The sequence below is a fragment of the Arvicanthis niloticus genome, chromosome 1 (genome assembly GCF_011762505.2).
Source record: "Arvicanthis niloticus isolate mArvNil1 chromosome 1, mArvNil1.pat.X, whole genome shotgun sequence".
In the NCBI taxonomy this organism is placed as follows: Eukaryota; Metazoa; Chordata; class Mammalia; order Rodentia; family Muridae; genus Arvicanthis; species Arvicanthis niloticus.
Window position 1 is genome coordinate 163,595,858 of NC_047658.1, and position 14,556 is coordinate 163,610,413.

General features: G+C 40.2%; 1 protein-coding gene across 3 annotated transcripts in view; it reads left to right on the top strand.

Annotated features, from left to right (window-relative positions):
• Atrnl1 (attractin like 1) overlaps window positions 1–14,556 on the top strand; it is a 539,822-nt gene that overhangs the window by 39,717 nt on the left and 485,549 nt on the right. For all 3 annotated transcript variants that reach the window (XM_034499803.2, XM_034499812.2, XM_076925810.1), the window contains exons 7-9: window positions 1,741–1,828; window positions 3,611–3,866; window positions 6,601–6,784. In XM_034499803.2, the coding sequence (XP_034355694.1) occupies window positions 1,741–1,828; window positions 3,611–3,866; window positions 6,601–6,784 (528 nt within the window). The remainder of the gene's footprint in view (window positions 1–1,740; window positions 1,829–3,610; window positions 3,867–6,600; window positions 6,785–14,556) is intronic.

Sequence of the window (14,556 nt, forward strand, 5' to 3'; positions counted from 1 at the left end):
GGTAAGTCGTGCGAGGTTCTGAGCAGGCTTTGACTTACACTGTAGAAGACTCACTCTGACCATTTGAGTCAGAACACGTAGGGCTCTTGGGAAGAAGAGTGGAAATGGGGATTTAGTTCGAATGGACTTATACAGGGAATGAGTTTGAACTCCAGCCACAAGAAGGTTGGGAGGAAGAAGAGAAACCGGCAAGCAGTTTGAAAAGGGAAACCACCCAGTGCAGTGACTTCAGAGGGGAGAGAGTTCGAGGATTAACATGCCACCCATGTCAAATGCTGGCCATTAGCCAAGCCATGCAGAAGAGCAGCCAAGGATTTGATCTGAAGATGTTGACCTTAGTGAGGTTGTGGAGTAGTTAGTTGGGTTAAGAGACTTTTTGGAGTCAGGGTAAGGAAGATGGAAGACAGCTGGGGAGCAGCAGCCTACTAGCGCGAAGGGAAGTGAGGTCACGATGTAACAAAATTTGATACATGTTTGTTGATCTAATAAGACAAAAGGAAACAACAAACACTAGCGGATGGGGGAGGTGTTGGAGTATTTGGGAATCAGGGAGCTCACCTGTAGCAGGGTCACAGGCCTCTGTAAGCAGCAGTATCTACTTCAGGCTCCTGCCGGCTGTTTTGAGAAGCTAAGATCCAGTGTGGAGTGTGGCCACTGTCACTGCAGGAGCTCAGAGCCCTAAGCACTTCAGATGCGTGCTTTAGAACTTCAGTTCATACGCAATAGATTCCAGAAACGATACTTTTGTGTCACATATTACAAGACTAGCTTACTTGTATAAAATCCCCTATACTACTAGATTTAATCTGCTCAACTTAAAAGAATTATTAGCAAATAAGTTATATTTCTGCATAGGAAATATGTAGTGCTTAATGAATTGTTTCCTTACACACACACACACACACACACACACACACACACACACACAAGCATTAATATTAAAAGCAAATGACTATTGTAAAAAAGGAGAGAATTTTTTATCTGTTTCTAAGGAAAGCTGATTTTATTTTATTTTGAAAGCAAAGAATGCATTATTTATAAGTTATAAGCCCAATTCAATTATTAAATGTAACTAGACTAATTCTAGCAGTGAATGGTGTACTCTTTATGTATCTGTTTAAAGTCTTAAAATTTTAATGTTTTAAATTTTGTTTTATGTGTATGAGCATTTGGTTACATGTATGTGTGTACCACACGCATTCCTGGGGCCTGTGGAAGTCAGAAGAGGGCTCTGCATCCCCTGGAACTGGAGTTACATACAGGTTCTCTGTACATACAGAGTTACATACAGGGACTTGTAACTACTGAGGCATTTCTTGAGTCCTGCATATTGTACATTGAAGTGTTAACCTTTAAGAGAAGATATTCCTTTCCTGTTGTTCTTTCTTTCCTTTATTTTCATTCATTTTTTTGAGACAGGGTTTCTCTGTGTAATCCCAGTTATCCTGGAACTCACTCTGTAGACCAGGCTGGCCTTGAACTCACAGATCTGCCCACCTCTGCCTCCAAGTGCTGGAATTACAGGCATGCGTCAGTCACCACTGCCCAGCAAGAGAAGATATTTCTCTATTGAAGCTTTATTAACAAGTTTTAATATGGTCTGTAAAATTATTAGTTATACATCCTTCAGAATTTAAAGAGAATTTGGATTCAAGTGAAGAAACACACACACACACACACACACAAATTAAAGAACTAAAAATGAGTTTTAGCTTGCTAATGTAGTTTTCTTGTTTTTAGTTACAATTTAGAAAGCAGTATATGGAACGTAGGTGCTGTATCAAGGGGCCCTCTTCAGAGATATGGACATTCTCTTGCTCTGTATCAGGTAGGTCTCCTGCTTACAAACATTTTGGCTGTTGTTTGTGTTAGAGAAATAGCAGTCCTCAGATGTGTTTCAAGCACTCCATGGGAACAGTAGACCAGAGGCTCAGGATTAGAGCTGCTAGACTGACATTTTATAACACTGTTCTCTGCTGGACATGTACTGCATTACAGAGAGGCAGCTTTTCCCTTGCCCTCCTACTCATGAAGGAGGGCTACATAGCTTTCCCTGTTATGTTTATTTATCTATTTCATCCATTTTTAAAAACTCGGTGTATGATGAGCAGTAAGGGTTCAGCTTCATTGTTTTGCCTGTGTCTGTTTTCCCCACATTTACCGCAGAGAGCATCTTTTCTTCCTGAGTAAGTAGTCTTAGCAGTTCTGTCAAACACCGTTTGACCACAGGTGCATCTCTTATTATCAGTGTATCTCCGAGCTCCTCATTCTCCCGTGCTGATTTATGCCAGACCATACTGTTTTCAGACTTGTTTTGTATTGTTTTAAAGAAGTCTCTTTGCTTTTACAGGTTGGTCTGCTTTTCTGTAACCCTTGATATTATAGATGACTCTTAGAATGGCATTTCTGTTTCTACAGAAAATTCTGATAGAGCGCAAGCTGAGTCTGTACATAGACTTGGAGATCTTTGTCATCTCAGTGGACATCTGCTGATCCCTAAATGTGGGACATCTTTCCATTTATATCTTTCCGTGTATAAGATTCGCAAATTTCAGCTGTGTTTTTATAACTTTAGCTTTGAACTCTTTTGTAGATTGATTCCTAAATACTTTGTACTTTTTGGTGTTCAGTGTAATTGCTTTGCTAACATTGCTTTTGTATTGCGCATCCCAAGTGTGCAGGCAAACGTGCACTTTGTGCCCTGACCTCATGCTACAATGTAACTGAATTTGCTTGCTAACGCTTCTTTTCTTAGGATCTGTTATATAGAAGGTGATACAATCGCTGGTAGAAGTTGTCTTCCATCCCGTTTTATCTGGGCCCTAATTAGTTCTCTTCTGTCTGCCCTCGGTGGGACTTTCAATAGAAATGACAAAGTAGGCATCCTTATCTTTTTCTTGGTTTTCAGGGAAATCATCTAACATTTCACCATTAAGTATAATTTTAGTTTAGTGTTTTCCTTAGATAACTTCTATCAAATTGAAGAAAACAGCTTTTTAGTTTGCTCAAGTATAGAAGTCTATACCATTTTTGCATCACTTACGTGAGTCAACTACAAATGAAATTAATTGGATAATCTATAAGTGTTGAAGTTATGTAGTATTTTCCCACAGCCATAAATGGTAATAAAATGTACTTTGAGGGATGTACAGATTCCCATGGTTTTGGAGAATAGTGCTGAAAAACATTGAGTTGTTAAGAGTGGCAAGGACAATTAAGATAGACAATATAATTAAAACATAATCATTATGGACCCAGGTCATTCAGATGCTGGGAAGAGCTGTATGCTGTCCATGGTTGTGTCAGCATACAGCTCTGCTTTTCTGACATGTGGGAGCCGTACGTTGTAAAACCAGCACATGCTTAACATAGTTTCTGATGTGTTTTAAAACAAAAATATACTTAATAGAGTATATAATATGAATGTTTAAATTAAGACACATTAATGCAACTTTTGAAACCATAGCTAAGCTTTCCCTTTCGTTACCATTGATGTAGTATGCTGCAAGCAGTTACTAAAATGTTGTGTGTAAATCAAGTCTTAAAGAACTGATGCGTGCTGCCGAGAAATATCTATTCTGTGTACTAATGTGTGCATTTTAACTCACAGGAGAACATCTTTATGTACGGAGGCAGAATGGAGACAAGTGATGGGAATGTCACTGATGAATTATGGGTGTTTAACGTACGCAGTCAGTCATGGAGCACAAAAACCCCCACTGTCCTTGGACACGGCCAGCAGTACGCTGTGGAGGGACACTCTGCACACATCATGGAGTTGGACAGTAGAGATGTTGTCATGATTGTGATATTTGGATATTCTGCAATATATGGCTATACAAGCAGCATACAGGAATACCATATCTGTGAGTTTCTTTAAAAATGCAGTTTCTTTAGTGGTTGGGAGCATTCTTATTTTAATCTTCTAATCATTTGGTCAAAATGGTAAGTTATTCTAGGTTGGAATTATAAGACGAATTATGTTCATAATGGTTTTTGAATATAATCCTTTTAATTATGCTAAAATTTTGTCCTTTAATATTTGGGTGTCTCTTGGCCAGATGAGGGGCTGTTTTATGCTCATTTTCAGATATTTTAAGCCATGAGCCATTCCAACAGGTGGCGCTGTTGCCTTGCAATTTACCTACGAACCAGAAGCTGAAATTACCTCATGTCTTTGTAGTTTATGAATTTTAGGATTTCCATTTTCTGTATCATGTTCTTAGTCTTCCTGCTAGGTCTCTAGCTACTTTAAGGTAGATTCTCAGGGAAAAACTGTTGGTTTCTAAAAGAGATTGTTGTTTAGTGTGTGGAGGTGACTGCTCAGTCTATGCTTGATTTTCTCTACTGCTGGTTTTTGTTTCATTTATTTATTGTGTGCGTGTGTACATGTGTGTGTAATTTTTTATATTGTTATTTTTAATTTGTCCACAAACATTTATCTTGTAGTTGCTGTTTAAATTTAAGACTATTCTCATGTCTTGGTCTCTGTCATTAATGAACTCTAGTTCTTAGCTTTTATGTGACCAACATATGTGACCTTACAGAGTCTGAACACAGTTACAGTGAGACTGCTCCTTTGTGGGCTGCATTGATAGTGAGAACACGTGTGTGTGGAAGGTGCCCTTCCCAGTCTCATTCAGACGTGAGTCTGCATGCATGGCCAGGACAGCACCACACGTGCACTGGAGTGTGCAGTAGTACTAATATCCATGCTGGCTGGTAGCTGATGCGTGTGGTATCTGGTAGATTTCTATTCTCAATTAGGAATAATCTTTTTATAGACTGGCAACTGGAGTTTTGGTGCATTAAAAAATCTCTGTACATTCATTTTCTTTTGGCTTGTTCTATAACCAAAATACCACTTCTAAATGAATTTATAATAGTGTTTTTTTTGTTTGATTTCTGTTTTGTTGGTGGCGCAGAAGTGGAATGAATCATTTTTGAGTTTTATAAGTGATCATGAGCACTTAAAACATTCTGTGTATTCAATCAGCACAAGTTAAGATCTATCAGCTTTTCTCTCAAACCGCGCTCCCTACTAAGATTTACTGCTCTGTTCAAGAGCATTCGAGCAGTTGGTGTGATGTCCAGGTGTCTGATGTCAGAAAGTTAAAGGGCTTTCACCCTGAAAACCATACAGTAAAGAGCACAAAACAGTGGCCAGGTGTCGTTCAAAGAGACCACAGTCGTTACTTCCCTGACCATGGTCTAGTGGTGCTTCAGGGTTCTATTATAACCTCTCTGGGCTAGAGAGCCGGCTCATGTCAAGAGCACTTGCTCCTGCGAAGGACATGAGTTCAGTTCCCAACAGCCACCTGGTTGTCTGATGTCACAGCAGGAGAATATTTTCTTTTCCCTTCAAAACACATACCAGTGTGCCTGTTGGCAGAACCCAACAATATTATGATTGTCAGGAGAATACTAGAACTTTAGTGTTTTAGGACTGGAACAGTGTAAAACTTTGCTCATTTAGCGTAGGCTTAAGGGTAATGGTCTGGCTGGAGAGATGGCTCAGCCGTTAAGAGCAATGAACTGCTCTTCCAGAGGCCCTGAGTTCAGTTCCCAGCAACCACATGGTGGCTCACAACCATCTGTAACGGGATCTGATGCCCTCTTCTGGTGTGTCTGAAGACAGCTACAGTGTCTTCATATACATTAAAAAAAAAAAAAAAAAAAAAAAAGACAGTAGTCATGAGTCAGGAGCAGCCTTGCTTATACACTGAAGGCCTAAATCTGCCATGGTCGTGAGTCAGCCATGCCTGCCTGCTAACACAAAGTCTTGGTCTCTGTGGAAAATCTCTGACCCTAGAACAGATAGCTACAGACCTTGTAGACAAGTAGCCTTGGTGGAAAACTACCAGCCTGGATAAGAACAAATAGTCATAGACCTTGTGGATAGGTAGCATTGGTGGAAAGTACCAGCTGAGATAAGAACAAGTGAATCATAGACAGAGTCATAGTGACCTGTTCCCTGCTTCTTCACCCAGCCAACACTCTGTTCTGGACGGTATCTGTACTCCCCCTGAGAACACCTATGCTTCTGCGTCATCCCCTTCCCCACATCCTGCTTCTATGTGTATATAACCCCTGTGTGAAAAAAAAAAATAATGGTTTGATCAGACTATAGACAAGCCGTGGTTCTTTGCGTTTGCCTGTTTTTTCCCCCATTCTCTCTTTCAGGTGGACCTGGACCCTGATCACTGCCCTGCTGGACGGGACAGTCATGTAATTTTTATCTCTGTTATATCACTAACTTATTCAAAGTCTGTCACGTAGAAGGCCTTGATAAAAGTTTGCTATATATTTTATTTTATTAAGTACTATTTTAAATAACATGAATACATATAAATAAAATTTCTCCTATTTTCTTTAATAAACACAAAAATTGGATCTTCAACGTTTCATAGTTTATTATGGGTGTCACCTTAGTCTTGTCTCGGCGCCCAGTATGCCGTCTTCAGTTTTTAAGTACTGAATGTTAGGCAGCTCCCTCTACTCATACAAATGTGCTGCGAGAGTTAACTTGCTGGCCTTTTATATTTTGTTTGTACTTTTACTGCTGCTTGAAATTCATCACCTATTTTCCCTCCGCCATAGCGTCAAACACTTGGCTAGTTCCCGAAACGAAAGGAGCCATCGTGCAGGGCGGATATGGCCACACAAGTGTGTATGATGAAGTGACCAAGTCCATCTATGTTCATGGCGGCTACAAAGCATTGCCCGGCAATAAGTATGGGCTGGTGGATGACCTCTATAAGTATGAAGTCAACACCAGGACTTGGTGAGTAGACTGAGTGACAGTTCGGGAAGGGGGCGGAGCGAATGGCTGTGCAGCAGTATCTTTATTGGTGTTTTATCATCCAGTATATTTTGATAGTATTCTTTCCCCTTCCCCTGCTCCTCCCAGATCTTCCTCACCTCCATCCCCTTCAACCTCATGTTCTATTTATCTCTCAATAAAAACCAAAAGCTTGACAAATCAAAACAAAGAAAACATCCACCAAAACTCCCAGACATACCCAAACCAAAACAAAAAAAGTCACACACAAAAGCCGTGGATTCGTTTAGTGTTGGGCAACTACTCCTGTGCTCGGTGTGGACCTAGGAGTGTGCTTGATGCACCCAGGGTCTCTACCCTGGGGCTTCTTTGTCAGGGTAAGACTTGGTGCTCACTTCTCCTCCTCTCTGAGGTTGTGTGTGGTTTGAACCTGAGCAGGCCTTGTGCACACTGTCACAGCCCTGTGAGCTCCTATGAGCCCTGTTGTGTTGTGATAAAATCTTATGTTTACACAGTAGTGGTGGGTATGGAATGCCACAGGAAAGTTTTTGAACTTATAAAATCTTAATGATAACCATGATATATTGTCATGCAGCCAATAGTACAAAATAATAAATTCCCCATGTATGAACTATATTGTTGTGGCCCGAGCTGCCCCACACTTGGGGGCCAAAATGTCAGGGACCGCTCTATCAATGTTGGGACCGGCACTGCCAAAAGCCTTGGGGGCTAAGTTGTTAGAGCCTGCACTGCCCCAAGCAGCTCCAGTCTGCGGGTCGGGGTTCAGCAAGAGAGAGAGTGAGGACAGACTCGAGGAATGGAGACCAGACAGAGTGTGATTCAATCCTGTGTATTCTTCAGTCTCTCTTCTTCTCTCCAAGTCCCAAGTCTTGAGTTCCTAGTCCCTAGTTCCTAGTCCCTAGTGCCTCCAAGTTCCAAGTTACTTCTTCCAAGTGCTAAGTGCCTAATGTCTAATAATAGTTGCCTGTCTCAAGTGCCTACTCCCTGTGCCTAATACTTAATAATTATAACTAACTCCAAGTTGTACTGAACTCTTCTGTCTGCCTCTCTCCTTTTATATGTCTCAGTTCTAAGCCACACCTCTAAGTCACGCCCTTAAGTCACGCCCTTAGGTCTTATCTCTAAATCTGATCTCTAAAGCATACCTTTAAGTCTCACACACCCAGGGGAAGATCCTGGGTATCTAAAACAAGATGTTATCAGAGTGTGCTCAGCTGTTGTAGGCTATTGTAATCAAGTCTCTTATCAGGGTATATGGCTCAAGATGGCTGCAAGGATGATAGCAGCCTTCTGTCGTCTCCCCACACTATATAATTCAAAATAATATCCGATACAAACACCTACCATCACTTCTAATACATTGGTTTTAGATGCGTAATTTTGCTTAAGGCCATAATCTGAAGCTTTAGTACTATATCTGGGATTTGTGCTCATTTGCACTTGAGTCTTAAAATATTTGTTAAGTTTGCTAAATCATTTTATTTTCAGTTTTATCATCTAATTTAGATGAAATACCAAGCTTGTTGTGTTAAGATATATTTTAGATTTTTGTGACTAGCAGTGCTATGGTATGCATGCTGTGCTAGCCTTTGCATGCACAGTTATAGGAATTCTTCTGAGGTGCACACATAGGAGTGACCTCTTGATGTGTTACCGAGGCACCGCCTGGTGCCCACAGAGGGAAGGCCTGTCCTCCATGTTGTCACTGTAGCTGATGACAGGATTTCTACTCCTGCTTCGAGGTAGAGAGAACGGTGGCTCAGTGACATTTCGATGCGTGGTTCCCCAGTTAATATGGTGGCTTGGAATTCTCTTCGGGGTTCATTTGTCCCTTTTTGTTTAGCATATGATGCATTTATAGCCATAACATTCGTTTTCTTCTAGAAACACCGATTTTTTTTATTTATCTTTTGTATTTATAGTTTTAAAATATAATTTTTGTTGTACTTGCTTTGTTTTTCAGAATCTGGGAAATAATGCTTTTTGTTTTAAGACAATGAACATGTCTTTTGAAGTTGCTTGAGTGCACTTAAGGGAAATTGTTTATTGCATAGTGATTTATTATCCTTTCACTTTTAAGTCTATGTCTGACTTTCTGCATTGTGTGAAGAGAATAGGGTTGTGAGACTTCCTTTGGGAAATGAAAAATAATATTCTAAACATGACAAAAGAGATTAGGCCACATAATGAAGCAGCTTACTAAGACCGAGGGCAGGGGAAATTAATACAATTATAGTAAAATTCCCTCAGAATGAAGACAAAGAGGAAAGGCATTTCCCTGTCTTGGAGGCAGCTCTGATTGACTGACAACTGACAGATTTTCTTGATCTGTAACCTGTGTGCATGGTGGGTAGTACAGGTGCATGTGTGTATGTTTTTTTTTCCTGTGGTAGGCACACAGGTTTGTACACATGCACTTATGTGTGCATGCCTGTGGAGGTTTGAAGTTGGAGCCAGGGAGTCTTTCTCAAACATTACCATTTACCTTATTTGTTGAGGAAGTGCCTCTTAGTTCAACACAAACTTCAATGATGCAGCTCACCTGGTTAGCCTGCTTACTCCAGGCCTGTCTGTGCCTTTCATCTTTAGAGCACTGGGATTCAGGTAGGCTTTACTCATCTGGCCATACCCACTTGGCCTTTACCTGGGTTCTGGTTATCTCTACTTGTTATCCTGTTATTTATGCAGTAAAGACGACCAATCGAGTAGACGGCTTAACTGAAAACATGGAACCCTGAAGACACAGTGCTTCCAAATGTCTGAAAGCAAACAAGCCGCCTAAAATTCTGTATCTAATGGAAATATTAAAAAAAAAAAAAAAAACCCAACATTTTCAAAACATCACCGATTCCCTGCCCCACCAACTGCACCACCAAACAAGCACAACCAACCAACAAACAAGAATTGAATCAGACAACATATCTCAGCCGTAGTGGGGGAAAAAAACTAAGATAGTGTGTTGTTTTATAACTTACTTAACAAATAGGAATATGTTTGATATCACTTCTAGTTTGTGATAATTTGATATATTAAAAGAGGCTCACATTTTAATGTTTAGTTACCGAACATTTTTATTTTCACTTTTGGGAAGGGATTGAGGCATGGACATCCAGGATGCACTCAAAGCCATTGCTGCTACAAGCCTAAGCAGTTAGATCTCATTTGTTCACGTTTACAGAAAGGAGGAGCAGACATGTTGTTGACTTTAAGGGTTCTCACTCTTCAAAGTTGACTCTTTTTATCTTGTTTATCTTGTGCTGACTGATGCTATGCTTTCCAGAGGGCTTCAACTTTGTCAGAGAGGTCTGGTGTCTTTATCCCTTTGATTAACCTTGTTAAATGAGACAGTTCATGATGCTCTTTTGCATATCTGACAGTAGAAGCCTGTCACCATATTCATTCTCTCTCTCTCTGTCTCTCTCTCTCTGTCTCTCTCTCTCTCTTTCCCTCTCTCTCTCTCTCTCTCTGTCTCTAGTAACAGGGACTCAGATTTTGAAAACCTTTTTACCTTTCAGAGATTTTGGAGACATATCAGCTTTGTAAGTTTACTATCAGGTAAACCACATTTAGGTTGATACTGACGACCATACTTATATGTCTGCATATTACATGTCTGAGCCCCTTTCAACAAATGCCAACAAATGCTTCATTGGATGGTTTTCAAGCTGTTTGTTAGGTTTAAAAGAAAACCAGAAAAACTATGTGGATAACTCTTTGAGGAGTTGAAAGATAAAGGAAATGTGTTAACACTGATAATAGTAAGAGAATTGAGTCAAGAGAGCATCGTTTTTAAGGTTGAAGAAATAACTATGTTTGTAGCCTGACCCAGGACCGATCAAACAGGAGGAAAGGGAGCACTTTGAAGAAAGGGAGCACTATGCTAGATGAGTGTTTGCAAAAGCAGCAGTGGGAGGGAGCACCGAGGGGAGCAGGTACTTCATGTTCTTCGAGACAGGAGAGATGGCGGGCCACGTGACCACAAATACAGGAACTGCGCAAAGGCTTTGAGAACTGACACAACGTTCAGTTCTCTACGTTCTCGGTAAAATAAAAGTGAAGTCATTGGTTGAAAACCCGAAGCTAGCTACAGGACGTTTGAGTTGCAGAGAGATGATATACGGAGTGATCATTTGCGAGGAGGGGGAGGGCTGAGCAAGGGAAGTGAAGGACTGTGGGTAGGAGGGTGTGGTACTGATGTGAGGAATTGTAATGTACTGTGAGCATTTTCAGCCTTGTCTGAGTCTTTACCTTGAATGAGCAACCGTGGTCTCGATGCTCTTAATTCAGTCTGGCCATCGATATACCTGTTTTCCTAATTCAGTTACTTAGAGTATAAGTTCGTGGTCCTGGGGAATGGCATTACATTCAGTTTTACTCAAACCACATTCCAACTGTACTCATTTGCCTCCCGACCATTGATGAATGAGAGCTTTTACATGAACGCATAAACAGAATTTCTTTTGTTGCTGGATTGTGGGAAATGATTCCTAGGATTTGTTTTGTTCTGTTTCATTTTGCTATCTATCTATCTATCTATCTATCTATCTATCTATCTATCTATCTATCTATCTATTGATGGATTGATTGATTGAAACATCCATCCATCCATCCATCCATCCATCCATCCATCCATTCATCCATTCATCCATTCATCCATTCATCCATATGGTATGGATAGTGCAGATACTTTTGTGCGTGCACATATGGCTGTGCACATGTGTGTGCATATATACAGAGGTCAGACATTTGCATTGAGTTTCTACTTTATTCTCCACCTTACTTTTGAGACAGGGTCTCTCCCTGAACCTAGAGTTTACTGATTCAGGGGACTAGCCAGCATGGTCCAAGGATTTGCTCTCCTCTATCCTTCATTCCCCGAGTCACAGGCAGCCTCCTGCTTCCTGTGAGACTGGTACTTCACTGGTGAGCCATCTTTTCTGCCCTTCAGCTTAGATTTCAATGTGCAGTGTCTCCTTTTTAAAAACATAGAACACCTTCTCATGTTTATTGTCATATAATACTTTGAAATTTTGGGCAAATATTCTGTCCATTTTATTGTATTTGATAGATTGTGTATATTTCTTTGCAGAATTGGTTTACTTTGTATTTTGCAATCATGCTTTCTCAGAATGTGGATTGTTTTTCTGTTCATTTATTATTTAATAGAACTTACATGTATATAGTCAAAGAAATAAATTTTGTTTTCTGTTATTAGCTGTGCTTTGTACTTTTCTTAAATAACACTATTCTCCAATGTTTTATATTTTTATAATTATTTTTCAGGTTTTTATAACTAGTTTCACAGTTGATTTTCAATCTAGGTGTGTAAGAGCTTGTGTGTGTCTGTGCAATAAGAACTGGTGTGTGTGTGTCCAGTAAGAGTTTGTGTGTGTATGTGTCTGTGCAGTAAGAGCTTGTGTGTGTGTGTGTGTGTGTGCGCGCGCACAATAAATACTCTCTGGGCATTGATTAATAACAGTTCATACCTCTGATTGTCTATAGTATGGAAAACATTAATAACAAAATTATACCTAGGTGATTAATATTTTCATAATTTTCTCAATGAAATCTGTATGTTCTAAACTCACACTTACCTTAGTGTGTGTGTAGAGGGCACATATGAGCAGGAGTGTGTGTGCATGTGTACAGGCTGCAGTGTACTTATGGAGGGGAGAGAGAGTTGGTTCTCTTTTCATGCCATATGAGTTCAGGGATTGGACTCAGCTTGACAGGAGTGGCAGCAGGCGCCCTTACCCACTGAGCCGTCTCCCTGGATGCTTGTGTGGTTTTCCTAAGGTGCAGTTACATCTCACCATGAGCCTCGTGTTTCTTATAGCTGACACTGAGGATGTGCAATGTCTTAGGTCTGGAGCATGTGCAGCAGAACTGTGATCCTAAGGCCCCAGGAAATGGTCTCTGCTTTCCCAGCGTTTAGTACATCCTGGGCTTTCTTTCATGTAACTATATCCTAACCTAAATTTTTGTCTACATATGACTTGCTTTGTAAAGACTCCAGTCAGTGAATTTAGGGTCTGTGTGAAGCTAATATTAGTATGACCTCATTTATATAATGTACATTTTGACTTCATTTTACCTTAGCTACAAAACACTTGCAGAAACTCCATTTCCAAATGAGATCACATTCTGAATCTGAAGGTATATATTAACTTTGGGGAGGGTACTCTACATTCAATGAATACTGCATTTTTTCTGTTTTTATCTTGATGGAATTAAGACTTATATTTATGTTTTATGTCAGGATTGCTGATTTTAGTAATTATCTCTGTAAGTATTTTTAGTTAGTTTTTTTTTTTTTTTTCATAGAGGTTGGTTTAGATTCTACATGGGTAATGTGAATAAGATCTTTCTGGGTTCTAAAGCTTTTAGCATTGTCTTTTCATGGCCACTGCATTCTTACCTCAGTGAAGAGCAGAGGAAAGTAAGGCTTCATAGGCCTCTTTATCAATCCTCAGACTTAAAGAAACATTTTCAGCTTGTCTCTAGTAAGAGCTGTGTGCGTGTGGGTTTTGTAGAAACCATTATTAAGGAGGTTTAATAAACTATCCTAATGATGCCCATGCTACAGAAGAACGAAATTAGATGCACATCTATTACTTTGTACAAAAATCAACTTGAAGATCAAAGGCTTCAATGTGAAACTTGAAACACTGTTGCTGGAAGAAAACCCAGGTGCAGGAAAGATTCTCTGAAGGGGCTCCATTTGCTCCGGAATCACAGCCAACAATTGACAAATGGGACCTAACAAAACTAACTCCTCCATGCAAGGCAAACAATCAACCACAAGAGGAAGCCTGCGGAGTGGGAGAGAATCTGTCAGCTATAAATACAATAGAGGATTAATACCAGAATATACAAAGTACTAAGAAACAAAAACAAATTAATTAAAAAAAACAATTAAAAATTGTCTGTGGTTCTGAAGAGAGTTCCCGAAAGAAGAACTAAAAGTGGCTAAGTTCAGAAGTGTGCAGCATCCTCAGCAGCCAGGGTTACGCAGATGATAGTTGCTCTGAGATTTCATCACACCTTGGACAGAATGGCTACGATCAGGAAGATAACTGACGACGCACGTCTGTGAGGATGTGGGGAAACGGGAAGCTCATGCATCTTTGGGGGTTTGCCAACTGGGGCAGCCACTTTAGAGATCTATGCAGAGAACCATCCGAGTCCTAAAATCAAGTTTATCCTGAGACCCAGCCCGGCTCATCCTTGTCAGATCCCTGCGGGGCCCGACGTCTTATTCCACAGATCCTCAGCCATGCCCACTGCTGCTCTATACAGAATAGCTAGAAAGTGGCAACAGCCTACACGTTCTCCAACTAATGAACAGACAACAACACACAATGAAATTCTATTCACTTGTAAAGAAACAATGAATCATTATATACGCAGGTACGCGGATAGAATTAGATAATAATTACACAGAACGAGGTAACACAGAGCCACAAAAACAAATGGCACATGTTCTTTCTCATTTGTGGATCCTAGTTCCAAATTTTCAGATATCAGTGTTTAACCTAGGGTGACTGTAGAAACCAGAAAAATGAATAGGGACCAACAGGGTGGAGGAAGAGCTTTAGAGAAGAGGGGAAAGGACATAGGTGCTCTGGAGGGGGTAGGGGGTATGGTGTGTGTGCATGTATGTGTGCGCGCATATATGTGTGTGCGCATGTATGTGTATGTGTGTATGTATGTATATGTGTGTATGTATATATGTATGTATATGTATGTGTGTG